We start from the raw sequence: 27,291 nt of genomic DNA on the forward strand, positions 1-27,291 counted from the left end.
GCAGACACTGAGCGCTAGCAGAGCCTGGGGGTGTAGGGCGCAGCATTTGTACAGAAAGCCAGGTCTGCCGTGCGCAGACGCGCCCGAGAGCGCGGTTCAGTTTATTTGATTGGGTTTTTTTTTTGCATCATCTCACTTTTTGGGGTCTTTTTCCAACGGGTTTTTATTTAGGGAAAGAGCTCAACCCAAGTCCCCCAGGTGCAGTGCGAGCCTGCGCCCAACCGAACACGCTTGCAAATGTACCCCACCCTTTCCCTGGATTGCAAAGTGCCCCTGTGCACTCCCGGGGAGCGCACGAAGACGCGCGTGTGCACAGGCAGGGTCATGCGTGTGAGTGGCCCGTGACACTGAGAGCGATGGCTGTCACACCTGCTCACACTTAAGTCTGCACAACCAGCCTGCGCACCAGGGTCCGAGTTTCCAAGCACGCCTACCCCGGGGCGGGGCTGGCTGGTAGCCCCACCGTCAGATGGGGGGGCCTGCGAGGGACGCGGGAACACGTTACCCGGGAACTTGCGTGTACGCGTACGCGGCGGAAACACGTGTGCTAGAGTAGGCCTCTAGCCGGACGACCCCTACTCCCATCACCCCTTAAGCTCGGCTCTGGACTTTTAAGACGCCTGGGGGTTTCCGGAATCCGGTGCGAATCTGGGGCACAGTTCGGAGAACCCCGGCTCCGAAGCAGCTCTTCAGCAGGTCCTCCTGAGGCTGGAAGGGGAGGGGCACAGTGGGGAGTGAAAGACCCGGCTGTTTTTCCCCCCTCAACCAAGACCACTCCGACCCGCCCTGGGCATCCCAGCCAATCCCGGACCCTCTGGGTAGAAGACCCACCCTCCTATAATGCTCCACACACACAGGACACTGAGCCACGCCCCCGCTCTCCAAGCCTCGCCCCGGATAATAAACTTAAAATTCCAAGTCCCGCCCCTAAGCCCACGCCCCTCCTCCGGCCGTGCCCTCCTCTTTGCGCCCCGCCCCCCGGCCGAAGCCCAGCCCCATACCTGGTGTAGGGGGGCGGAGGTGCGTCGTGCACCCCAGAGGCCGCCAGGGCCTGCTCGTAGGTGGGGAGACCTGGGGGTAGGGGTGGAGGTAGGGGCGTCGGCAGGCCCGGCGAGCTCAGGGGACTCAGTGGGCTGATTAGCTCGGCCCTAGGGACAGAAGATGCACTGTTAAAAAGGGAAACCTACAGGATAGTGAGACTTAGGAGGAGGAAGGATTTAGGGAGGCGGAGACTCTGAGAGTGGTAGACACAGGTGGAAGGGAGATGGCCCCGGAAAAAGAGGGTCACCTTCAACCTGACTCCACACAGGAACAGGCAGATGCACAGGGACAGGCAGCCACAGAAATCAACTTCTGAGACAGATTCCTGCACAGACACATGTGCTCCAGATACAGGCAGAGCAATGTTGAAAGAGAGTCCCGCAGAGAGGCAGGCAGACACACAAGAAACAGACACAACATGGAGATACACTTAGTTACAAATTTCCCAGATCCACTCTGATCATCAGCTCTTCCTCAAAAGACCTCCGTTACTTCCAAGACTGATGTTCCAGCCCTCTCTTAGACCCTGCCACTCATGTAGACTCACCTAGACAACTCAGGCACACACAAACACGGCTCCACCTTGTCACCACGGAAACTGACATACCACAGACACCCACAGACACCCACAGACCACAGGTTGTAGCTTCACCAGATACAATATCCAGAATGATAATCACACATAAACTTGGTCCTGTAAAGACAGCAGGTAGCCAATATTGATTGAGTTTCTACCCCGTGCCAGGTACTGAAGATATAGCCTGACAGATGCCACAGATGCCGTAAGTAGACTATCTCATGGATTCCTTCTCCACTGATCCTATCTCCTCTGATCTTTGAGCCACACCCATCTGCCCCCATCTTTGGCCCATCTCCTTAGGTCCATTTTTCCTCCCACCTCTACTCATCCTGCTCTCTAGCACCCAGCCCTTCTTCCCCAAAGCCCTCTTACTCTTGAGGACAGGGCTGCTGGCCCCGGCCCCGCCGGTAATGCAGATACCAAAAGGCTCCCAGACCAGCCAGGACAATCAGTAGGATGCCTGATGTCAGCCCCACAGCCAGGCCTGCTACGTCCACTCGTCCACGCCCTGTAGGGGGGAGGGGGGCGCAAATTCAGGGGCTGCCACCCATCCCAACATCCAGATACCTTCTGCCCCCCAGCCCCTGGCCACCTTCAGGGAAAAGAACTGCCTAAGATGGAAGGCAGAGCTGGGGTTACTTCCTAGCTGTGTGACCTCAGGCAATTCACCTCACTCACTTCTATGAGCCTCCATTTCCTGTTCTGTAAAATGGGAAAAATATCCCCTTCCTGACAGGTTGCAAAAATGCAATGAATTAAATGCAGAAAGGGCTTGGGATAACATCATCAGGGACTAGAAAATACGGCAGCTGAATCACTGTGAGGACAAAGGCCCCTCCTAAGATTGCTGTTGACACATTTAGGGTAGGGAGCTCAGGTAGCCAACTCTCCAGGCCCCCACACTGAGCACTGCTTTCCTTTTCTTTTCTTTTTTTAATGGAGGTATTGGGGATCAAACCAAGTACCTCGTGCATGCCCAGCATGCACTTTACCAACTGAGCTATACCCCAACCCCCTTAGCATTGCTAAATTTAGTGAATAATAATGAGGATACCCTATTTAATGTGAATGTGAACTTTAGATACATAATTAATAAGTTTTTAGTATAAGTAATGTCCCATGGAATAGATGAAATCTACTTCTACTAAAGAATTATTCCTTTGCATTTGAAATTCAAATTTAACTGGAGGGGTAGGGGGAAGTCTTGTATTTCAACTGGCAACACTGACCCCACTGGAATGCAGTCCCTTTTACTAACCAGACCACTGAGAGGCAAGGCCTCCACTCTGAAAAAGGAGCAGAATCTAGAGGAAGGCTTGGGCATTTACCAGAAGGCTAGGAAAAAATTCATTGATCAAGGGAGGAATTTATGGATGTCCCCTCAATAACAGATTGCTGGTGTCTAGAACTCATGTGGACCCTTGGCTAAGGTGCAGCACCCTTAGCAATCCAAGACTTCATGACTGAGGAAGTTGGTGGGGGGCAGGGGTGTCCAGGGAGGACCCTGGCTTCATGAGGCCTTGCTAGGGGAAACTTCCTTTAGCACAGGGTGGGGGGGTGCTTTCCTCAAACAGCAAACCCCAGGCTTTTAGCCCTTTTAGCAAAAAGCTGCACTAAGAAGCCGAACCCTCCCAATCCGGACATGTTTCAGGTGGATTCAAGGAGCCACCAAGCCTTGATAGGCCTGTAGCAAAGCAGTTACCTCCCCTAGCAACCAATGTGAGGACTCCAGCCCAGACTTAGGGCCTGTTGCTAAGGTGCATCCACCCCTAGCAACCAGGCCACAAGGGGGTGGGATGTCTGGTGCCTGAAGGGGGCTCCTCCTGTGGGCAAGAGGCCTTGGGTCCTGAGCCTGGCTAGGTGTGGTTGCTAGGGAAAAGGCCTCCTTAGCAACCAGGCCAGGGCTGGAATAGGGTTGTGGGGGAGGGGGAGCCAACCAGGTAGTGAGAGCAGGCTTCGTTGGTCCAGCCTGGCCAGGCTCTGTTGCTAAGGAGCAGCCCCCCCTTAGCAACAAGGCTGCAGCCAAGATGGGGCCTCAGAACTCAGAGGAGGGGTTGGGGGTGGGCTGATTGAGCAGGTGAGGAGAGACAGGCTTCCATGACTGGCCTGGCCCAGCCCTGTTGCTAGGGAGCAATCCCCCTAGCAACCAAGCTGTAGAAGGTACTGGGGCTCTGGACTCCAAAGGGCAGCTCAGGTGGGCCAGGGTCTCTCCTTCCAACTGTATTTCCCTCTTCCTGGGGACATGGGACCTCCTCCGAATAAGACGTCGTGGGTTCCTCTAGCCTCAAAGGAGGGGGCTTCTCTGACAACCACCTCCAGGAACTCAGGGAGCATGGAATTAGAAGGGGCAAGTTTGGAGTGGAGGATAGGATGTTGGCTTAGCCTCCGCAGGAAGAAGCTGCCTTAGCTGTACAGAACAAGAGGGCTCCCCCAACTCACCTCCTTTGCCATTGTAGATGTAGTTCTCCCAAAAGCGCTCCTTGAACGGGTAGGAATAGAGAAGGCGGGAAAGGCAGTGTGTCAACTGGGAGCTTCCACACCCCCCCCCAAACCAGCCCACCCTGATCTCCGAGGCATGAGGTCAGAGGGAGTTGTGGGACAGGAACCCCCAGTTCCTGGATAAGACAGAGGGACTCGGGGGACCCCAGACCCTCACCGTCTGAGTATTGTCCTCAAAGTACTCCCGAGCCTCTTCCCAGGAACACTTCTCCTCCTGACACTCCCTTTCCAGGTTCCCTGGAGTGAACAGCTCCAGGTCCCAGTGATTGGCTCGTGGAATCCGGCGACGGCTGCCTAGGAAGCTCTGAGCTTCTGGAGAGTCCAGGAAGACTTCTGGACCCAAAGGACATAAGGGACAGAAAAATGGAAGGTTCCTAGGACTGGGGACATGGAAGAGCCTGAATTTAAGGGAACAGAGGACTATGGGGTCCTGGGGAAGGAGGAAACTAGAATCAGGGTTTTTCCTGGGCCAGAGGAAGGTGGATGTCAGTGCCTGGACTCCAGCTGTTCCCTTAAACACTCACCTTGGTCTTGCTCCACACTGGCTGAGGTGTCCAGGCAGGTGGTCAATCCCAGGTATAGCAGCAGCACAGAGGGGTGGCCCCTCATATTCTGTACACTAGGAACCAGGTGTGGTTAGATGATCAGCGCCTCAGCTCCTGGAAAATGAGGCAAGGTCTCCCTGACCAGATTCTGTGGTCCATGAATTATAATAGCAGACACTTACAATAGCCTGTATTCTGGGCCAGACATTGTTCAAGTTCATTTATCTCTATCAACTCAGTTTTACTTTTACAGCGGTGCTGGGTTCACCTCATTAGATAGATGAGGAAACTGAGGCACAGAGAGGTAAAAGAACTTGCCCAAGTTCGTACAGTTTGCAAGATTCAGAGGCAGAATTTCAGCAAAAGCAGTGGGCCTCCAGAGACTAGAGCCAGGAGCTTAGCTTTTTCTCCTGCTGTGTCTGCAGCACCTAGCACGGGTTTAGGCACATGGTAGGTGCTCATAAACGTGTCCATTGACCGGGATTCCTTCCTTCCTGGTAATTTCCATGTATACTGGCCTCTCTCTGTGCACATTGCCACATCCACCCAGAGATCAAAGATTACAGGACAGGTAAGAGCAGAGCCCTATCTTCTTGGGTCCAGAAGGAGGAGGAGGGGACAAAGGTCCTGGACTCCTGGGTTTGGGAACCCCAATTTCTGGGTCCCAGAAGAGTGGGGAGCCAGGTCGCCAGGGTCCCCAAGCCAGGCTCTGCCTCCAGGGACATTCACTTACCTGCCCAGATTTGTGAACACTGTCCCCTTCTCCTTAATCTGGGCCTCCTCTGCCAGCTGCGGCCAGCTGTGAAGGGGGGCTAGAGGAGAGGGGAGGGGAGAAGGAGGAGGGATGCCTTACTCCCAGTAGTCGCCAGATCCCGGTTTCTGGCCAGAGGGGCGGGGTTTGCGATTACCTGCCCTGGGCGGGACTCAGGTAAGGGACAAAGTATTTAAAGGGACCTTATGATTAAGGGCCCAAGATCCAGAATCCCATAGGGTGGCCAGGGTCTCCGACACCGTGGGCACTTAGGGAATTTGTTATGTCCCTTCTCCCCTCCTATCCCATTGCCCCCTAGAGAGCTCGCCAGGCCGAGCTAGGAAAATAAACATTTTGGTCCCCAGATATCTAGATATGTCGAAATTGGCGGGAAATTTATGCCTTGGCCCCTGGGGATAGGTGAGTTACGGCGTAGTAAATTCCTGTTTCCTGAGGTAATTTGAACGCCTTTGACTTCCGACTTCTCAACTGCTCCATTTATAAAGTAGGGACAGAGGAGTTGTCCCTTCTCTATTGTCTCTTATTTTGCAGCAGAAAAGTCGAAAAACAGGCTCCCCAATCTCTGGGGGAAGTGGTTAGCTCTTAAACACGGGCTTGGAGAGACGCAAAACCCGGGTACAAGGAAGAAATCGCCCGCCCAGGAAAACGCCTAGTATATACTAAGCGCGCCCCCTAGTCACACCAGTTTCACCGACCGGAACCTTCGAATTGCCACCTACGTTTCCGGAGGGAGGAAGAGAAGAAGGGAGTACTTACCAAGCCAGAAGAGATACCTCGGCAACTAGGGGCAGACCTACTTCCGTCTAGGGGTATATATACTTCCGATCTCTTCCACCAAGCGGAAGTGAGCGGAGCGGAGAGAGAAAACAGCGCTCCTTTCCGGTGTAGGGGCACAGTTGAAGCAGCAACCGAGGAAAGAGGTGTCTTTTGTGAGGTGAGTTCCAGGCGGTGGAAGGATAGTGTTACTGCGATCCCCTTCCCGCGGGCTAGAGTCTTGGGGTCTTGAGGGATACTGGGACAAGATTTTGAATTTCCAACTTCCTGGCAGTCATTAACAGGGCACTCTAGGCTCCCCAAGTCTGAAGCTGAACTACAGGTCCCAGAAATCCCTGGAGGGAGCCAAACCTTCATCCAGCAGTTCTCGGGAGAGCTGTAGTTTCAGTGCAGACAGATGGGCCGGTGGTACCAGGGGACGGAGGGAACTGGGATTCCTGGGAGTCTAAGGAGTGAGAGTTGAGGAAGGAGCACCCCTTTCCTGGCTTCAGTTTCCCACACTGTGAAGGGGAGGGCGGAGAAGGATTGTGTGGTCCCCTGCTGCCACCTCTTTGCACCTTTTTGACAGCCCCTTCCCCCTCGGAGTTGCTGTAGGGTTTAACGTTTTCCTCTATGGAGCTTTGGAGTCAGGCAGTCCTGGGTTCGCATCCTGATGGTGCTGCTGTTCGGTGTGAACCTGGGTCTTCAAGTGTCCTTAAAGCAATTTCAGCTTAATATTTTGCCATGAAAATGTTCAAATTTATATAAAAGCGAGAGAATAATGTAAGAATATCGCCCAAAGTTACCAGTTATTAATATTTTTGCCATATTTGAGTATCTTTTTTTAATTAAATACATGAAGCAAATCTTATCCATCGTGACATTTCATCCGTGCATACTTCACGATACATGTGTAAAAAGCAGGGATATTTTCTTACATGACCACAATACCATGATCACACTGTACAAAAGCAACCATAATATTAGACTATTATCTGTTACTTGGTCAGTAATCAAATTCTGTACCTCAAAAAAATGCCTTTTAAAAACTTTAATTTGATTGAGTTTCATCAGATTGGGTTTCATCAGGATCCATTCAAATCATTATGTCCCCTAAGTTGCTCTTTTTCTCTCTCTCTTTTTTTTTAATTTGAATAGTTGGTTTACAATGTTGTGTTAATTTCTGGAGTACAGCATAGTGATTCAGTTATACGAACATATATACCTTTTCATATTCTTTTTCATTATAGGCTCTTACAAAGTATTGAATAGATATAGCTCCCTGTGCTATTCAGTGGGACCTTGCTGTTTATCTATTTTATATATAGTAGTATCTGCAAATCCGGAACTACCAGTTCACCCTTCCACCCCCTCTTAAGTTGCTCTTAATTTAGAACAGTTTACCCTCCACCCTACCCTGGGTTTTTTTGTTTTGTTTTGTTCTGTTTTGTTTTGTTTTGTTTTTAGTGCAATTGATTTATTGAAGAAGCTAGGTCAGTTATTCTGCTATCATTCCACCATCCATCTAAATTTATCATTTCACTTTCCTGTAATCACCTTTCACTTATTCCTTCACACCAGGGGTCAGCAGGCTAAACCCAAAGCCTGCTGGCCTCCATAAGCTTTATTGGAATATAATCCACATAACATGTAGTTCACCCATTTAAAGTGTACAATTCAGTGGGTTTTAGTATATCCACAGAATTGTGCAGCCATCACCGCTGTCAGTTTTAGAACATTTTCTTCACTCCGCAAAGAAATCCAGTACCCATTGGCTGTCATTCCCCAGTCTCCCTTCCCCCTTCCCCCTAAACCCCGACCTCCGCCACACCCTAGGCAACCACTAATCTACTTTTTAGCTCTATGGATTAACCTAATCTGGACATTTCACATAAAAGGAATTGTTTTTCTGTCTGGTTTCACTTAGCATAATGTTTTCAAGGTTCATCCATTTTGTAGCATGTATTAGTACTTTTTAAAATTTTTTATTGAAGCGTAGTTGATTTACAGTGTTAGTTTCAGGTGTACAGCAAAGTGATTCAGTTATACAGAAACATACAGTTTTTTCTTTTCAGATTCTTTTCCATTATATGCTATTATAAGATTGAATGTAGTTCCTGGTGCCATATAGTAGATTCAGTACTTCTTTTTAAGGCCGAAGAATATGAGATATACGTATTTTGTTTATCCATTCATCAGTCAGTGGACATTTGTGTTCTTTCCACTTTGGGGCTTGCTTGCACTTGTGTACAAGTTTGTGTGTGGGCATGTCTTCATTTCTATTGGAAGTGGAATTGCTCAAATGGTAACTCTGTGTTCAACCTTTTGAGGAATTGCCAGACTTTTCCAAAGTGGGATTTTCCATTCCCGTCCTCTGTGTGAGGGTTCTAGTTTCTCCACACTTGTTATGATCTGACTTTTTTATTATAGTCCTCCAGGGGGTGTGAACTGGGATCTCACTGTGGTTTTGATTGCATTTCCCTCATGATGAATGATGTGGAAGTTTTTTTCATGGGCTTATTGGCCGTTTATATATCCTCTTTGGAGAGCTGTCTATTTTAATCCTTTTTTTTTTTTTAATGGAGACACTGGGGAACCCGGGACCTCATGCATGCTAAGCACCCGCTCTGCCACTCAGCTATACCCACCCCATCCCACCCTCTATGTCCATTTTTAAACTGGGTTGTCTTTTTATTATTGGGTTGTAGGTTTCTTGAATATTCTAGATACAATTCCTTTGTCCAATGATTTGCAGCCACCACCTGTTTTTGTGCAGCCTGCAAACTAAGAATGGTTTTAACATTTTTAAATAATGGGAAAAAATCAAAAGAAGAATAATATTTTGTGGCCTGTGACACCTATATGTGATTCAGCTATCAGTGTCCATAAATAAAGTTTTATCTGAACACAGCCACACCCATTCCTTTACATACTGTCCGTGGCTGCTTGGTCGTACAAGGGCAGAGTTGAGTAGTTGTAACAGGGGCCATGTGGCCCACAAAGTTGAAAATCTTTACTACCTGGCCCATTCCAGTGGATCCTTGCTCTTCACCTCTGGCTTCCTAGAATCAGAAAATGAAATCTAAAGACTTGATTAAATTAAGATTCAGCCTTTTTTTTTGGCATAGCTACTTAAGAGCTGCTAGCTTCATGTTGCCTTTTGCCTGGCTGTCCCACTTTTAGGGATGGTGAGATTGATCGGGGGCTTCAGGTGGTGTTTTATTTTTTCCCTTCCAGTTTTATTGAGATATAATTGACAGACAGCACTGCATACAGTTTTTCTTTTTGGGGGGGGTAGGTTTTGTTTGTTTGTTTGTTTGTTTTAATGGAGGTACTGGGGATTGAACCCAGGACTTCCGTGCATGCTAAGCACGCATTCTACCACTGAGCTATACCCTCCCTCTCAGCCATTATTAATAGAACATCTCAGACACTCGCTTTTGCTCCTAGGGAGCTCCCTCTTCCCCGATTTCAATGCGTCCTATTTCTGTCTGTGATTTCCTTGAGTGTAATTGGCCCTTTGGGTTCCTTTAACACAGAGGCCTCTGCCCCCCTGAGAGGGCCTTGTGATACACACACCCTTCTATGGAGGGGGCTGGTAGCATCCTTTAGTTCTCAGAGGGCTCTCTGACCCCGCCAGGAGGTTCAGGATTCAAACCAACTGTAGAAAAAGGCAGGAGATAATCAGCTGACCACCAGCTGGATAGTAGAGGATGTTGAGGAACTATTAACATGTTAATGGTATTGTGGGCAGGTTTTTTTAAACAAAGCAGCCACTAGTCCCCAGAGGCTGGGGAGCACTTTGATATGTGGCTAGTGCCACCAAGGGGCTGTCTTTTTTAATGATTTTATTTTAATTAATTTAAATTCAAGCACCAGTACTTGCTTTGGTTACTGGAAAACCTTTAAGTGTGTTTAGAAGACGTGGGGTACAGCTCAGTGGTAGAGCGTGTGCTTAGCATGCACAAGGTGCTGGGTCGAATTCCCAGTACCTCCAGTAAATAAATAAACAAATAAATAAACAAACCTAATTACCCTCCCCCCCAAAAACAAACTGCTTTTTAAAAACAATACCAATATTACCCCTGGAAAAAGATAAACTTAAAAAAAAAGTACATTTGGAATAAGCAGGGCATGTGAACATACCATTGTGCTTGTAAATGTCATAAAACCTAAATACAGGACAAGTTTCTCCAGTGAAAATTTCGTGTCCGAATTGAGATGTGTTGAAAGAGGCGCTGGATTTTGAAAGCTCCGTAGGGGAACAGGCCTGGGTTAGCCTGCCTTCTCGAATGGTGACCTTCCCAGAGGAGATAGCTGTCACATGGTTATGGGGGCAGCTCCAGAGCCTGGCTGCTGGGGTTCAGATCCAGCTCTGCCATTTCCCCCAGCTGGGGGATTCCATGGGCCTGTTTTGTCCTCTCTGAAATGGGGATGATGACAAATAGTAGCTGATGTGACTTTGGATGGGTCCTCTCTGAAATATGAGTGATGGCAGAGCGTAGTAGTTGGGTTTTCTGTTTAGGAATCAGCCTTACCAAGGAGGCTATAGTGCTGTGGTGTGAAAACTCAGCTTTCTGAGAAAACCTGCCAACCCCTGCCCTCCCAAAAACCGTGGCCAGCGGTTCTCCAAATTTTTGCTCTCAGGATCTTAAAAATCTTTGAGGACTTCAAAAGAGTTTGTGGAGAGTTTTCTTTGTCAAGATTTACCTTGTCACAAAAATGAAATGAAATGAAATTGAATAGAATGGAATGAAAATGAAATAAAATAAAATAAAATAAATAAAATAAAAAAGATTTGCCATGTCAGAAATGAAAACCAAAAAGAAAAAAGAAATGAAAACAGACAGTAAAATGTTTTTATTGAGATAGAATTCACATACTACAAAACTCACCCACTTAAAGCCAACAATTCAGCGGGTTCTCATATAATACGATCTCATATAATTTTGCATCCATCACCACTTTCTGACTTCAGGACATTTTCATCACTGTGGAAGGAAACCCAAGACCCCTTAGAAACCACTCCCCATCTTCCCTTCTCCCAGCCCATGGCAGCCACCAATCTGCTTTCTGTCCTTATGGATCTGCCTGTTCTGGACCTTTTATATAAATGGAATCAACAAGATTCCTTTCATTCCTGGCTTCTTTCACTCTGTGTAATAGAACAGCCATTTTTAAAACCCAAGGATGCACAAGCACAAGTCACACAGCCTCTGGAAAACTCTGCTGTCTGCTTGTGAGAGACTAACAGGAACAAAGGCAAATGCGTTTTAATGTTATGGCAATAGTTTTGTGGGCTCCCTGAAAATATCTTAGGGGCCCCCCTGGGTCCCTGGTCCTTCCTTTGAGAACCACTGTTTTTAGCAAACGACTTCACCTCCATGACTCAGTTTGCTCCTCTGTGAAGTGGAGATGGTGAGGGGGCAGACTTCAGAGGGAGGCTGAGGTCCACAGTTGATGAGATGGGAGCTCAGAGAGTTGGCATGGGGTCAGGGCTCAAGCAGCGTCCTTTGGGATCATTCCCACACCCGCCCGGAGAGGTAAAGAAATGCTACCCCTACAGCGGCTCCCCTCCCTCTCAGAGGGAAGATGTCCCGGTCCATGAAGCCAAAGAGCTTGGCCACAGGACAAGCAGCCCAGTGCCAAATACCAGCGCAGAGGGTCAAGGCAGTTGACAACTAAGAATAGAGTGGGGAATTTGTCCCTTAGGAGGTGAACCCGACCTTCATGAGCGGCAGTTGGGGGGGCTGGGGCGGAAGCCAGGGGGCCGAGGCGGAGGAGCTGGTGGCAGGTGAGTGAGGGAGGGGCAGCAGGTGCTGGACACTTGCTCCAAAGCTTGGGGGTGAGGGGAAGTCAGAGGAGGGGCCGTGGGCGGAATTGGGGTGTTTCACCAAGGTTAGCTTCTGCCAGCAGCGCAGTGGCCGCTGCTGGGGTGATGGAAACGTTCCAGAACTCGTTGGGGATGGTAGTTACAAGGGTGTATACGTTTGTCAGAAACACGGTCAAACTGCATCCTTAAGGTCTGTGCATCTGTTCTATGTAAATAAACCTGCAAAACAAAGATTGGCTTCTGGGAGGAAGACGCCAGTAGAGGGAGAGCAAGGTTCGTAGCTCAGAGAGTGTTGCATGTGAAAGGCAAGTTTCTGAAAGCATCCAGAAGGGGGAAATAAAGATGAAGTTGCTTTTTACTTTTTGGGAGCTCTTGGTTGTGTCCCCCTCCCCTGCCTTCTGCATCCTCCTTGCATCCAGAGAGCTGGAGAGAATATTTCCTGAAGGTTCCATATGCCAGGCTGTGAGCATGACCTCATTTAGTCCACACAGCAATCCGATCACGCCAGCTAGACCCCATGGTTTTCCCCACTTCTTATCAAAAGGCTCAGAGAGGAAATCACCAGTCCAGAGTCACAGCGAGTAGGGGGCCAGCCCTGGACTCCAGCCCAGGCAGAAGGTTTTACTGTTTAATTCTGCCCATGCTGATCCAGACACCCCACTCCTTGTTTCATTGATTTATTCTTTTCTATTCCCTCATCAGTCCCCTCCCCTCCGTGGGCACCCATTCTTAGATGCATCGTATTGTGCATGTATAGATTGTTTTATTTGTTACTTTTTCTGCCTAGCATTATGTTTTTAAGACTCACCCCCGATGCTTTGGACACACCTAGTCAGTTGCATCTCACCTCTGGGTAGTTAGTCTCTATGGTGGGCAGTCACTAATCATTTTGCCTGGGCAGGATATTCAGTCGCCTTGGACTCCTCTCCGGTGTAAATAACATGACTGTGAAACACCCTTATACAGGCTCCCTAGTGGGTGTCTGTGAGAATGTCTTCAGGACATTCAGGAGCGCCTGCACTAACTTGGCTGAAGTGCCACCAGCCCATGTTCCCCAAGCATCACCTGAGGGTTCCTCTGACCAACCCCCACTGTGGTCTTATCCTGATTTCCAGGTTTCGTCCTCCAGCCTGATGACAGATGTAAATGATATCTCACTGTAGTTTTCCCAGGAGGAGAGTTTGAGGCATGTCTCCATCCACTTGGTAGTCTGAGCTGCTTCTGTAAATCTAATCTCTTCATGTCCTCTGCTTTTTCTTTTGGGGTTAGCTGGGTTTTTCTTGCTGATTTGCCAAGGTCCTAAATACAGTCACTTCTGCTATAACACTTGTTTTGAAAACTGGGAATTAATTCCAGTCCAATTGATAATCAGTTATGGAGCATTTAAGCATAACGGAAATTGCACCTAAGTGAACCCAGATGCACTCAGTTGAAATGAACATACAGGCACACGGAGCACACTCAGACCAGCCAAACCTCTACTGGGCGTTCCAGTTCCCCACGTGTGTTACCAGCCCCACCCATCCAATCTGGTGCTAGAACTTCCCATCAGATTCCAATTAACCCTCTTTCCACCACCTCACAGTAACTCACAACAAGCAAACTTCAGGTTTTCTTCCGGGTCAAGTGCTTTTTTTTTTTTTTTGGACAATGTAGGCACTTCTTAACCACTTAACATGTGTAAAACTGTCTTCCCCTGCCCCACACCCAACTTTCCCATCAGATCAGATCTGGGGGCCATAAAAGTCCAGTCCTCCCTGCATGGCCACCACAGCCCTGCCACTGTCCCTTCCTTCCCCCAGGATGACGCGACATGGCAAGAACTGCACGGCAGGGGCCGTCTACACCTACCACGAGAAAAAGAAGGACACAGGTACTGGGCTTGAGACAGGATGAGGCAAATAGATCTCAAAGTCATCGTGTCACTTGCACCTCTGTTTGTACTTTCCATGTGTGTCTTTCCCCCGACTAATGGTCCTGACCGTGTAATTAACAGTTCACGTGACTGATGGTCATGACCGTGTAAGTAACAGCCACATGAGCCAGCAGCCCTCAGCCTGCCCTGTGGTGGTTGTTCAGTGCCTTCGTGTTTGAACTCATCTAAGCCTCCTCGTACCCACCGAGGAAGGAATCACTATTGTTGGGGCCCTATTCCAGAGGGAGAAACCTAGGCCCGGAGAGGTATAGGCACTTGAGTTTGGTTACAGAGCCAGAAGGTCCAAGGGGAGTCAGCCATGCACCTCTCCCCCAAGCTGCCTCGTTGACAGGGCCTGTCTGTCCCGTACCTTCTGGGGATGAACACCTTCGTGTAGCTTGTGCAGCCACCACCCCCAACACAGACACACAGCCCAATCTCTCGACCACCTGTTCTCTCGAATTCCTGCACCTCTGAGTCCTCTCTGTGCGTCGCTCCCCGGGTTTGGAGTGGGGTACGTCTCCCATCTCTCCATCCCTCTGCCTGTCTCTGTCCCCAGCGGCCTCAGGCTATGGGACCCAGAACATTCGACTGAGCCGGGATGCCGTCAAGGACTTTGACTGCTGCTGCCTGTCTCTGCAGCCCTGCCATGACCCTGTTGTCACGTGAGCTGGGAACATGGGAGGGTGGGTCAGGGTGCCGAGGACAGTGGAACTGTGTGGAGAGGGCTGTATGCGTGGGTCTGCACAGCCGGGGCACCCTGGGCAAGCCACCTACCCTCACGGAGCCTCAGTGTTCTCTGAGACAGGGTCATTATCCTAGTTTGCTTAAGGGTGTGGGAAAGAATACATTCACAATAGAGGGTAGGGCCGGCCGGTAACAACAGCTCACGTGTGGAGTGCTCTCCATTACCTGCCTCTTCTGGTCCCATAAAGGCTTCAGAGAGATAATGGGTAGAAGGTACTTAGTCCATTGACCAAACATGTGTTTGATACCTGGTCTGTTTTATAGAGATGGTGGTGCGAGTGGAATGTGGTTCCCGGTTTCTCATCCCCTCCTCTCTCTGCAGCCCAGATGGCTACCTATACGAGCGCGAGGCGATCCTGGAGTACATCTTGCACCAGAAGAAGGAGATCGCTCGGCAGATGAAGGTGGTGGAGATGGAGATGGAGAAGGGGGTGTGGGCACGAGCAGGCAGTTTTGACTCTGGGCCTCTCCTCTGTCTGAGTCCCTTCCCCCCAGGCCTTTCCCTGCTCTGTTCTCTCTGCCCACTGCACCATCCCCACCCATGTCTCCTGATTCAGTCCCTCTTACGCTCCAGATTTCAGCCCAGGTCTTGCCTCCTCTGACCTCTCGCTAGTCCAGGGCCCCGAGGGCCTGCCTCTGTCACCTCTTCTTTGGCACTTGTCACATGTGACTCCATATGGTTGTCTGCACATGCCCACTTCCCCCACTAGACAGCAGGCCCCTGGGGCAGGAAGGGGGGCTCTCACCCTCCCATGTTCCCAGCTCACATGACAACAGGGTCATGGCAGTGCATACATCATACAATAAATAAATTATAGATATACTGTATAATTAATGTAATATGGCCCACAGGTAACATTTCTTGAGCACTTACTATGTGCCTGGCCAGGTGCTAAGTGTTTTAAAAAGTCATCCTATGTGATCCAGGGAGCCTCCAGCATAGGTTGCCATTATTAGTCCATTTTACAGATGAAGAAACAGAGGCCAGGAGCGGTCACAGTGCTTATGGAGGATACAGAGCTAATCAGGGACAAAGGGCAGGGAATGAGCCCTGGTGGTCTGTCTCCAGCCATGTAGTTGACCAGTGTGCCACCAAGGAACAAAGAAGCCATCGAGTCCTGAACTCCCAAAGGGGAAATGGCCTAAGTGTCTTACAGTTGGTATAAGGCAACAGGGGCCCAGCATGGATCACTGTACAGCTGATTAAAGATTATCACCCAGGCAGTCACCAGCCTCCACCAAACAGCCTCTGCTGGGAGCTTCCCCCCGGGTAGGCCCGATTTACTGGCCTTTAAAATTAAAGAACCACCCCAGCCCCTACCTGGGGTGCCTCAAACTCATGACCCATGGGAGGATGCATTGCTCACTTCTCCCTGGCTGCCTGCAGGCTTACGAGAAGCAGCGGGGCGCCCGGCGTGAGGAGAAGAAAGAGCTGCAGCGGGCGGCAGCGCAGGACCAGGTGAGGGGCTTCCTGGAGAAGGAAGCAGCCATCGTGAGCCGGCCCCTCAACCCCTTCACGCCCAAGGCCGCCTCGGGGAACGACTCAGGTAAGGGGGAAGCAGGCAGACTTCAGGGGGGCTGCCCCCGCGGTGTGCTTCCCTGGGTGCTGTGTCCGAACGCCTCTTCCCCCAGCAGATGATGGCCAACCTGGGCCCAGCGCAGGCCCCGCAGGCAAGGACAAGGACAAAGCGCTGCCCAGCTTCTGGATCCCGTCGCTGACCCCTGAGGCCAAGGCCACGAAGCTGGAGAAGCCGGTGAGCCCCCCACCCCAGGGAGCGCCCGTGAGCCCACTTTGCCAGAAAGAGTCAGGTTCCCAAGGGCCCCCCCTCTCCTCCCTCACAGGGACCCTGTCCTCCCTCCACCTGGCTCTAGCCCTGCTTGCTGATCCCGCCCCCTCTCGCTTCCCAGTCCCGCATCGTGACCTGCCCCATGTCCGGGAAGCCGCTGCGCATGTCGGACCTGACGCCTGTGCGCTTCACGCCGCTGGACAGCTCGGTGGACCGCGTGGGGCTCATCACGCGCAGCGAGCGCTACGTCTGCGCCGTGACCCGCGACAGCCTGAGCAACGCCACTCCTTGCGCCGTGCTGCGGCCCTCGTGAGTCACCTGGGGGGTCGGCTTGGGGACCTGTGGGACAGGGCAGGACCTGAGGTATGGCTCTTCCTCTTCGGGCCGTGGCCTCTGATCCCTGTGCCCTCTGTTCCCTGTGCCCTCGTCCTCACCTCAGTGGGGCCGTGGTCACCCTCGAGTGCGTGGAGAAGCTGATTCGCAAGGACATGGTGGACCCTGTGAATGGGGAGAAGCTCACAGACCGCGACATCATCGTACTGCAGCGGGTGAGCGACGCCCCTCCTCCTGGTTCCCTTACCTTCGGTACCGGCCCTCCCTACCCCGGACCCCGCCCTCCTCTCAGAAGACCCGCCCAGGCCACGCCCCTTCACCACAAACCCCGCCCCCCCAGCTAGGGTGTCCCGCAGCCGTGCGCCGCCTCCACCTCCGCCTCTTCTCCCTGTCTAGGGCGGGACGGGCTTCGCAGGCTCCGGAGTGAAGCTGCAGGCCGAGAAGTCCAGGCCGGTGATGCAGGCCTGAGTGTGCCCGAAACCAAATAAACGGGCTTGGATGCAACCGGCTATGTGGCACCTTCATTTATCGCCCCGGAGCCCAGGGACAGCGGGCGAGGAGGCCGGGCCACGCGAGCAGCACCCCAGCGTGACTGCAGTTTGAAAGCGTGGGCTAAGAGTATTTGATGTGGTCTCACGTCAAAAGTCAAATCTGAATCGAATGCAAATGCACAGCCTTAAATGGGTTGAGTGGCCAGAAGTCGGAGTCTGCCCCGCGACCTCTTGAGGGCGCCACCTGAACAGGCTAAATACAGATCCGCTCACATCCATTTGAAGCCCGTGAGAGGTCTGGGAATGAGTCTCCCAGAGCAAAGTGTGATAAGAAACCCAAAGGAAATGAAGTGCAGTGAGCAAGAGGGAGCAGCGGCACCTAGTCTAGAGAAGGGGATCGAGAACACCCCTTCCCCCAACACTTGACTGCTGGGGGGTGAAAAGGAAGAGGAAACCGCAAGTGCAAAGGCCCGGAGGCCGCAGAGTACTTGGTGGGGCGGGGGGGGGGTGTTGAAGAGTGGGAGGAGGTCAGAGTCCCTGGGCCTGGTGGACCTGCCTGGAGCTCAGATTTGACTCAGAAGCAGGGGCAGCCCTTAAAGCTCTGTTTTTAGCAACCATTGAATCACAAAAGCAGACCCTGTACAGTGTGGAAAATTAGAGTGTACAGTCAAACAAAGATTAAAAAAATAAAGACTTTAAGTCCTGCCTCCCTGAGCAGGTCTTGTCCTTCCCGGTCTCTCTGCAGGTACACATGTGAATGTTTTCAACCAAAGTGAGATTTCCATGCACATACTGCACTGTTCAGTGAACAGTCTCTACTTTTTCATTTTGGTAAAACGTCATCTGATCTAATGCCCAGGTGAGAGTCACAGGGCCAGGACATGTCCTTGACTGCAGGGCAAACCCCTGTCTGGTGCAGGACTGTGTGGTGCATTGACTGCAGGGAAAGGTTTTAGCAGGAGCATGGGTGGCATTATCCTTACACCCCAGAGAGCCCCCCCCCAAACCCAGCATTTGCTCTCTCAGACACTTCTAGAACCTTCCCTTGGTCCCTAAGAGCCTTCACACCCCACTCTTGGGCTCCCAGTCCCAGGAAACTGACTCAGGTGCTGCTGATATTAAAGGAACCCTTGCCATCTGGGCCTCTCAATGTACAGTCTTCTTGAGTCCCAGTGAGAATCTTGAGAGAAGGATGCTGACACCCATTTCACAGAACAGCTCACTGAGGCTGTGAAGACAACTTGCCCAAAGTCACTGCTCAAGGCCGTAGCTGTATCCGGGTTCATCCAGGTACCCCCCACCCCAGATTCAGTCCTGCCCTTCCCCACATCCTTTGTATCCTTCCTCCCCTAGATTTGCCGCACTGCCCACCTCCACACCAACCTTAGCAAGCTCCCACCCCGTCCCTTTATACCCAGAACGATTCAGATCACCCCTCCTTCCCTAAAGACCCTTAATCTTGGTCCTCTTCTCCCAAGATCCCTCAACCACCCCAAGTCCTTCCAGCCCCTCCACGCAAGGACTCCGATCCTGTTCGTATGTGATAGAGACCACCCCCCACCCCAGATAAAGACTTCGAGGATTTCTAGTCTTGCACCTGTATTTCCACAAGGAGCCAAAACCCCACTCTTAAATTCACAGGCCCCCTGAGACACTCTTTACGGGGAGGGGTGGGGTGGGGGTCGGTCCTTGTGCTCAGAGAGAAGTTTCCTTTAAGATTTCAAAGGTAATGAGAGGAAGCAAAAGTCATACCACAGCTGAAGCTGCACCAGAAGGGAGGGACCGGAAGTGGAAACATATCTTGTCTTTTCTCCACAGAGGTTCCCTAGATACTGGTCTAAAGTTTAAAGCAAGAAATGGACGTGGTGGAGTTTGTCCTGGGTGGGGTGTGCCCACTGGTGGCTTCAGCCTCAATGGACCCACAATTGCAAATTAAGGCAGTTGAAATTATTTGTTGAGATATTTAAGTGAGGAGACTTATTCTGGAAAGGGGAAACTACACACAGGGAGCAAATCCTTGGTTGTCAGGGAAGGGGGAGGAATTGACTACGAGGGGTGTAACGAGAATTTGGGGAGGGGCAATGGATTGATTCTGTACCTTGACTGTGGTGGGGCTGGGGAGAGGGAATTGGGGAGTGACTAAAGTACTGATTTGCTGTTGGGGTGATGAAAAAGTACTGTATTAGTGGTGATGGATGTACAACCTTGTACATTTAACTAAAAATCACTGGATTATACACTTTAAAGAGCTAACTTTTTAGTAGGTAATTTATAACTCAATTTTTAAAAAATCAAAGATCTGACATTACAGACCCCCGTCTTGGAAGCCTTGAAGATTTCGTCTGCTGATCTGGAGGAGGGGGGTCACCAATAGAAGAACTAAAAGCAGAAACAGTTCAGAAGTTCTTTATGATAAGTGTTGGCGAGGATGTGGAGACACTGGAACTTTTTTACTACACTGGGGAACATGGAAACCGGGGAAGCAATTTGGTTATATCTAGTAATACTAAAGCTATGCCGGCCCCATGTCCGAGCAATCTCACTTCAACATCCACAACCAACAGACAAGCAAACAGGCTCAAACAACAACAACAACAACAACAACAACAACAACAACAACAACAACAACAACTCTATTTGTAATGGCCCCTCACTGGGAAATGACCCAAAGGTTTATTAACAGCAAGATGGATGACCTGTGGACCATTCCCAGTAGAATACTATACAGCAGTGAAGAGGAAGGACTGCTCTGCCCATCATGTCTGAATGCACACAGTGTGTTTCTACTTCTCTAAATAAATAGGCAAACTATGCTCTTCAAAATCAGGATAGTGGTTATCCTTGTGGAGGTGATGTCTGGGTCCTCTTAGGGACTGATACTGTTCTCTTTCTTGATCTGAGTGCTAGTTACAGATGCATGCATGCTGTCTGAAAATTCATTTCACTGAACACTTGAGTTGTACACTTTTCTACACCTCTGTTATATTCCCATTAAAATGACCTTAAACTCACAACCATAACAAAGAGATGTCCTTGGCAATTTGGCAATGTCTACCAAATTCATAAATTCCACTTCTAGGAATTTATCTGTAGTTAAACTCATGGAAAACTACAGAAATTACAGATATGCTGGCACCTTCTGTGCAACACCGATTGTAAAAGAAAAGACCAGAAACAACCTAAATGTCGATCAGTAGAGAATTGGTTAAATCATCTATTCAGGAGCGTATTACTCAGCTATAAGAAAGAAAAGAGAGAGGGAGGGAAGGAAAAAAAAGGAAATGAAGATTTTCTTTATGGACTAAAAATCGTTTTCAAAATGTATTATTACCATAATAAAAATATTAATAATTAAAAAATTAAAATTGGAGAATTCTGGCTCAAACGTATTATGAGATACAAAACATATAACAGAAGAATCTGAAAAAAAAGTATGTACATGTATAACTGAATCGCTTTGCTTACACCTGAAACTAACATTGTAAATCAACTACATGTCAATAAAAAATAAAATGAAAAAAAGAGAAACAAAGGTAAAAATATCATCTGCTATCATGTCCATTAAAAAGAAAAATAAGTTGTACATATTTGGTTAAATCTGTGTGAATTCTCCCTGATAAAAATCCTGGATGCCTGTGAAGAGCCGACCTTGGTGGAAGGAAGACTTTGTTTTTTAGTATATAACATCATACATATTTAGAATTTTGTATCCTAGGAGTATATTGCCATAAATTTAAAATAAACAAAATGAGCAAAATATTTTTTTAAAAGTCTGGGGAGAGACACTAAGAGTGAGCAACGGCTCGGCAAATTTTTATTATAAATTTTTCTCTACAAATAATTTGTTGCTGTGTGTATTATTTTGATTAAAAGATTTTCAAACACGGCGGCCCTCCAAGTGAGCTACAAACGTGTCCTACTCCTTCCTAAACCAGTTCTCCCCCTCAGCCACTAGGGGGCAGTATGTTACAATGAAAACTTCGCGTCCCACGTGGATTAAAATGCCAACCCTCCCACAGATAACAATTATGAACTCTGAATAAAACAGATAACCATTACCTAAAGGCACTGGAAAGTGCACAAAAGCAGGCAGAACCTGCAGGGGAATCGACACTCAGAAAAAAAGGAAAGCAGTGGTGAGTTTCTCCTTTGGACCACTTTCAGCCTAGGAGCGGATTCTAGTTCATGACCCAAGGGGCAGCTAAAACACCAGGGGAAAAACCACTGTCTTCCTAGCTTAAAGCACCACAGCAACAGGAAAGGGAAACATAAATTCTGGAAAAGAGATCCGGCGGGGGAGGGGGTGTCTCCAAATATTTTATATAAACTCTGCTCAGATACCCAGCTGACCCTGTATCACATCTGCATGAGATACACTCCAGGAAGCCCAGCTAAACCTAAAAAAAAAGTGAACTAAAAATTTGAGCTACAAGTTTCACAAGAGAGACAAAATTTGCAGAGATTACAGTTTGAGTTCAACCATGGTAATAAGTTGCTTAGGAAAAAATAATACACTTCAGAGAAACATAAGACTCCAGATTTTCTGCAATGTGTCCAGGATACCACCTGAAATTACTCAAAATAGAAACAAATAGGAAAATATGACCCATTCTCAAGAGAAAAGGCAATAAGTTAACTGAAACCAACCCTGAAGTGACCCATATGTTAGAAATAAGAAGTTTTAAAAATAGCTATTGTAACCTCACTCAAGAGCCTAAGAGTATGCTTATAACAAATAAAAAGACAAAAACTTTAGTGGAGAAACAAAACAATAATAAAGAATAGAATAGAAATTATAGTACTAATACATAAACTTAGCAAGTTCACAGGATACAAGGTTGATATAGAAAAATAATTGTATTTTATATTCTAGAAGCAAGAAGTTGAAACAAAAAAATGTTAAAGTAGTTATAATTTTCCCCCTCTACTTATTATTTTTAAGAGCAATCTTGTGTCTTCTAAGGGTTCACAAACCCATTGTTCCCCAGGCTTTTCAGGAGTTGGGTCATTTTCTGATGATAGTGATGCTGCTTTAATCCAACTGTGATGAATCCATGGCTTCACCCCAGCTGGCTTGACAAGATGAGTGCATGGTTCTGTCCACGTTGCAATCAGCTGATGTTCAGTTCCTTGTTCTCTCCAGGTTTTTAAGAAGGACTTGGTCTCCAGGTCAGAAAGGATATAAGGCTACTTCAGTTGAATAGGCAGACCTGTTGGAGGCAAACTCAAAACAGAAATTACTGTGGTGTGCAAATTTTTAACATCATTGGCAATTGCAGTTTAATTTAAGCCTGCTTCTGGGGAACCACTCTAATCTGTAGCAGGGCAACTTGCAATTTATCCGAAGTTAGTCTCTTGACATATTTTAGCAATGCTCCTTTTTTTTTTTTCTTTTTGAGGGGAGAGGGAGTTAATCAGGTTTCATTTTTTTTTTTTGGAGGAGGTACTGGGGATTGAACCCAGGACCTCATGCATCCTAAACCCCCTCCTCCTTTTTTTTTTTTTTTTTTGTAATGCAACGCTTCCCAAATTTGCGTGCCATCCTTGCACAGAGGCCGCGCTCATCTTCTCTGTATCATTCCAATTTTACCATATGTGCTGCTGACACGAACACAGCAATTCTTCTTTTTAACATATGATTTATTTTCTTGTTTTTTCCTGTTGACCATGATTGATTGTGGTCTCCAGGTTGAGGATCATTTTCAATTAACTTGCAGTGCTTTAGATCTCTGTTTGGTTTTACTGGAGACAAAAACAGACCCACTGTCACTTTGAAGAGTGTTAGGCAGTCTAAATCGGGGAATAATTTCCTGAAGGAGTGCTTTCACCACTTAGGAGACCTTTTTCTGTCGGGGTGGGATATGCCTCCACCCATCCTGAGAAAGTGTCCAGGAACGCTAGCAGGTATCTGAAATTTCCTGTACCTTGAGGCATTTGAGTAAAGTTTATTTGTCATTGTCAATTTTCCCCCAGGGCTCCTGTGGGGAAATTTGAATAGGGCACCAGGATGTTCCTCTCTTTCTACCACAGGCAAGGATCTCATTGTTTTGTCTCTTATTTATATATTTTTAAATTTATTTATTGTCTCATTGCTTTGTCTTTTATTGTTTTCCTTATGTTTTAACCTGGGGCAATCTTTTTCCCTTCCTCCGTACCAGATGCCAGAAAAGTGGCGTTTCATTTTCATCTTCTTTTTTTTAATACCATTTTTAAATGTATGTATTTATTTTACAATATCATATTTTTAAATTGAAGTATAGTTGATGTACAATACTGTATGTTACAGGTATACGATATAGTGATTCACAAAATTTTTAAAGATTATATTCCATTTGTATTTATTATAAAATATTGGCTCTATTCCCCATGTTGGACAGCACATCCTTGTAGCTTATTTTATGCCTGACAGTTTGTACCTCTTAATCCTCCCCCTCCATCTTGCCCCTCCCTCTTCCCCACTGGTAACCACCAGTTCCTTCTCTACTTCTGTGAGTCTGTTTCTTTTCTGTTATATTCACTAGTTTGTTATGTATGTTTTAGATTCCACATGTAAGTGATATCTTACAGTATTTGTCTTTCTCTGACTTCTTTCTCTTAGCATAACGCCCTCCAAGTCCATCCAAGCTGTACACCACAAACTAATACAACATTTTAAATCAACTGTACTTCAATAAAAAGCAAGCAACCAACCAACCCATTTAAAATATGGGCAGAAGAACTGCACAGACATTTTTCCAAAAGAGGAAATGCAGACGGCCGACAGGAACATGAAAAGTTGCTCAACATCACTAATATCAGGGAAATGCAAATCAGAATCACAATGAGACTCCATTTCACACCTGTCAGAATGGCCACCATCAAAAAGAACACAAATAACAAATGTTGGAAAGGATGTGAAGGAAACCCTTGTACACTGTTGGTGGGGATGTAAATTGGTGCAGCCACCATGGAAAACAATATGGAGGTTTCTCAAAAACCTAAAAATAGAACCACCATATGGCCCAGCAGTTCCACTCCTAGGCGTATATCTGAAAAAAACAGAAACATTAATTCGAAAAGATACGTACATCCCACTATTAACAGCAACATTATTTATAATCACCAAATATGGGAGCATCCTAAGTGCACATCAATAGATGAATGGATAAAGATGCATCTTCTTTCTTTTTTTGATAATTTTTTAAAAATAGAGGTACTAGGGATTGAACCCCGGACCTCGTGGGTGATAAGTGTGGGCTCTACCACTTGAGCTATATCCTCACCCTGCGTGTCCTTTTTCTTCTGTGATTATTCCCTGCTGTTGAACACTTTAAAAGCAACATCTACCAGTGGAGAAGGGTTTATTCCAAATGTGCCATCTATTTTGCAACTGTCTCCTGATACCTGAGTCGCTTTGCCCACCCAAAAGGTCAAATTTACCATACTAGTGTTTTCAGGGGCCTCGGGATCTGCATCAGTATGACGTCTGTAGGCCTGATCAATGCTTTCCAAAAATTCAGAAGTGCTTTTCAAAATTCTTCATGTTTTTGCTGAACTTCTTGGATTTTGCTCAAATGCTTTTGCTCTGGGTCCCCTTTCCAAAGCCCTGCCCAGATGCACTTCCGGAAGTGCTCTCAGAAGGGTGTTCCTCCCTCACTGGGGTCCCAGTTTTGTTCAGCTGTGGGCACAGCCCAAGCGGGCTTCAGGCGTCCCACTTGGGTCCGTGAGATGGAGCTGGTACCCATCTTCCCTGGCCTTCTCAGGGATCTCACATGATCGGGTATCTAGACGATCGTCCTGGTAACGAGGGTTGCCAATTAAACAAGCCTGAGGCGGAGAAAAAGACTATGCAGACATAGAAAACCAGCGGGCGGCCGTGTGCATTTAGGCCCCCTACTGGATAACCAGATAAGAACAGAAAGGAAATTGTTCTGCCCGAGGACTGGGTCTTGGATGGTGGTACCTGACCAGGTCCCTGTGCCCTGGGAAGTAACACAGGATTTTCTCATTGATCCCTATAAGGAGGCGGAGCTAGTCCGACCACAGTGTCAGGAGTCCCAGTATCTGGAACCAGGAAGAGAGGCGATGGACGGGGTGTAGATACGAGCATAACGCCTGCAGCAGCTGGGACGGCCAGCTCGATCTGAAGTCGGAGCAACCTATCCTCACCCTCGTTCCCCTTCTCTTCTTCCTGTATGACAGATTTTACCTTGGGTTTCTAGTACCGTAAGGTGACGACTACCTGACTTTCTCCCACCTGATGTAATCGCACAAATGCCTTTCTGTCTTGGCATCAACCAACTGGGCTGAACTCTGGGGTGGGGCTTTTGGTGATTTTTAGTGAAATCTTTCTTTCTCTCCTGGGACTATCCCTTCCTCCCTTTGACCTCAGTTTATAAATGGAGAAATGATACCAAAACAAAATGAAATGAAAAACCCAAAGAACACACAGAAACCCTTAAAGAAACCCTCACATTTGGTCTCCGGATTTTACATGTCAGAAGAATCATCAACTCAACCCTCACGCAATGTGAATCCTTGGAGCACTGTTGGATCCAAACCAGCAATCCAGGAGACCAAAAACGACATAATTAATACAGCAAGAGTGACAGTACGTGGTGCACGGGGTCCCAAGATAACCCTGCCTAAACCCCTTGTGGTGATCCCAGCAGGTACTTAGGCCACACATTGTTACAATAAAATATCTTCCTCTCAGTCATGGGTTCAGAGCTATAATCAGATTGCTTATCCAAAATGCGCCTCAGAGGACTTTCTTTTAAGAATAGTCGAAACATTCTCCAATCTTTAAAGATAGAAATACAAGACAAAACACAAAGGCCGCACAAAGATGCCAACATCCAAAGAAACAAATGAACCGGTTCACAAATTAGGTCCAGCAATCATTTCCTCTCTCCAACGGATACCCCACTCAAATACAAAACAAATTGGCTGATTTTGGAGGGGAAAAAAGCCCCAAATGGAGGAAAAAAGAGTTTCTGGCTGTACACACCGGAGCAACTTACCCTACTATAGGGAGCTGCTTAACTCCCAGACATCAGTTTCTTGCTTCAACTGCCAAGCGCTGGGGCAGCCAGTGCTGCTTTGGGGAAATCTGAAGGGAAGATCCTCAGAACAAGTGGTCCTGGCAGCTGCTAGGGCCTTACCCAAAAATTCCCCAACAGGGGCCAGCTGGCCGTGAGCCCCAAGCCTCTGGGCTGGCTTTGCAAAATTCATTACCAAGTCCAAGTTCATACTGCTTGTAGCCCAACAGGCCAATAAATCGAGAGATGAGGTGTTGGGGCAAGACATAGCAACTTTATTCAGAAAGCCAGCAGACCAAGAAGACGGTGGACTAGTGCCCTCAAGTAACCACCTTCCCCAAGTTAAAGTCGAAGCTTCTTTTATACTAAAAAGGGAGGTGGGGAAAGTCCTGGTTCCGGCCAGAGTCCAGAGGGGTTGTGTTAATTTCGTCCTTCCTGCAGCCATTCACAGGTGAGCCTGGTCAGGATGATTCCTGTGAGCTAAACAAAGGTGTTTTAGCTTAACACTCATTACCTGGGAGGCAGGGTTCCCAGAGATGGGCCATTATGTATAATTTAAACTTACAGGCAACATCCCTTGAATGATAAACTTGTAATGAAATACACTAGGTTCTTGCCTATGACAAAATGAGAGGAAAGTAGAGAATTCCATTATATAACCCAGCTTTCCTTACTGTTAACATTTTGTATTAGTGTGATACGTTGTTATCATTGGTGAATCAATACGATATTCTTACTAGCTACAGTGCACCCATGTATTTGAGTTCACTCTTGGTGTGGTACATTCTATGTATTTTGACAAATACATAATGACATCTATCCACTAGTACAGTATCAGACAGAATAGTTTCACTGTGCTAAAGACCAGGGGAGTTTTTTTTTTTAATTCAAGTGTAGCTGATTTACAATGTTAGTTTCACGTGTACAGCAAAGTGATTCAGTTATACATACACATATATATATATATATATTTTC

General features: G+C 47.8%; 2 protein-coding genes, 1 long non-coding RNA gene and 1 other non-coding gene across 11 annotated transcripts; 1 reads left to right on the forward strand and 3 right to left on the reverse strand.

The window, feature by feature from the left end:
- Nucleotides 1–65: 65 nt before the first annotated feature.
- On the reverse strand, nucleotides 66–6,329 carry PRRG2 (proline rich and Gla domain 2). 6 transcript variants are annotated; one of them, XM_010946984.3, is made up of 8 exons: nucleotides 6,194–6,329; nucleotides 5,399–5,477; nucleotides 4,645–4,739; nucleotides 4,278–4,453; nucleotides 4,061–4,100; nucleotides 1,994–2,129; nucleotides 1,002–1,148; nucleotides 66–708 (listed from the first exon to the last, which is right to left on the reverse strand). In XM_010946984.3, the coding sequence occupies exons 3-8, from the start codon at nucleotides 4,727–4,729 to the stop codon at nucleotides 690–692; spliced, it is 603 nt and encodes a 200-aa protein (XP_010945286.1). In that variant the 5' UTR covers nucleotides 4,730–4,739; nucleotides 5,399–5,477; nucleotides 6,194–6,329; the 3' UTR covers nucleotides 66–689. The 6 variants fall into 6 exon arrangements, with proteins under 6 accessions (XP_010945286.1, XP_010945285.1, XP_045366665.1 ...); XM_010946983.3 differs by having other exon boundaries at nucleotides 4,645–4,779; nucleotides 6,194–6,318; XM_045510709.2 differs by lacking the exon at nucleotides 6,194–6,329 and having other exon boundaries at nucleotides 4,278–4,450; nucleotides 5,399–6,058.
- Nucleotides 6,231–18,010, forward strand: NOSIP (nitric oxide synthase interacting protein). 3 transcript variants are annotated; one of them, XM_045510707.2, is made up of 9 exons: nucleotides 6,231–6,371; nucleotides 13,826–13,896; nucleotides 14,498–14,603; nucleotides 15,008–15,089; nucleotides 16,073–16,232; nucleotides 16,318–16,439; nucleotides 16,594–16,781; nucleotides 16,912–17,020; nucleotides 17,202–18,010. In XM_045510707.2, exons 2-9 carry the CDS (start codon nucleotides 13,827–13,829, stop codon nucleotides 17,271–17,273), a joined length of 909 nt encoding a protein of 302 aa, XP_045366663.1. In that variant the 5' UTR covers nucleotides 6,231–6,371; nucleotide 13,826; the 3' UTR covers nucleotides 17,274–18,010. The 3 variants fall into 3 exon arrangements, with proteins under 3 accessions (XP_045366663.1, XP_010945284.1, XP_074225345.1); XM_010946982.3 differs by having other exon boundaries at nucleotides 16,321–16,439; XM_074369244.1 differs by lacking the exon at nucleotides 6,231–6,371 and adding an exon at nucleotides 11,848–11,984.
- A 3,754-nt stretch (nucleotides 18,011–21,764) lies between these two features.
- Nucleotides 21,765–26,790, reverse strand: LOC123614552 (uncharacterized). Its single transcript, XR_012508961.1, has 2 exons — nucleotides 26,299–26,790; nucleotides 21,765–24,324 (listed from the first exon to the last, which is right to left on the reverse strand). It is a non-coding gene; the product is annotated as an uncharacterized LOC123614552 (long non-coding RNA).
- On the reverse strand, nucleotides 22,804–22,910 carry LOC123614570 (U6 spliceosomal RNA). The gene has a single exon (XR_006722006.1). It is a non-coding gene; the product is annotated as a U6 spliceosomal RNA (small nuclear RNA).
- Nucleotides 26,791–27,291: the final 501 nt, after the last annotated feature.

This window comes from Camelus bactrianus, chromosome 9, assembly GCF_048773025.1.
Source record: "Camelus bactrianus isolate YW-2024 breed Bactrian camel chromosome 9, ASM4877302v1, whole genome shotgun sequence".
Classification (NCBI taxonomy): domain Eukaryota; kingdom Metazoa; phylum Chordata; class Mammalia; order Artiodactyla; family Camelidae; genus Camelus; species Camelus bactrianus.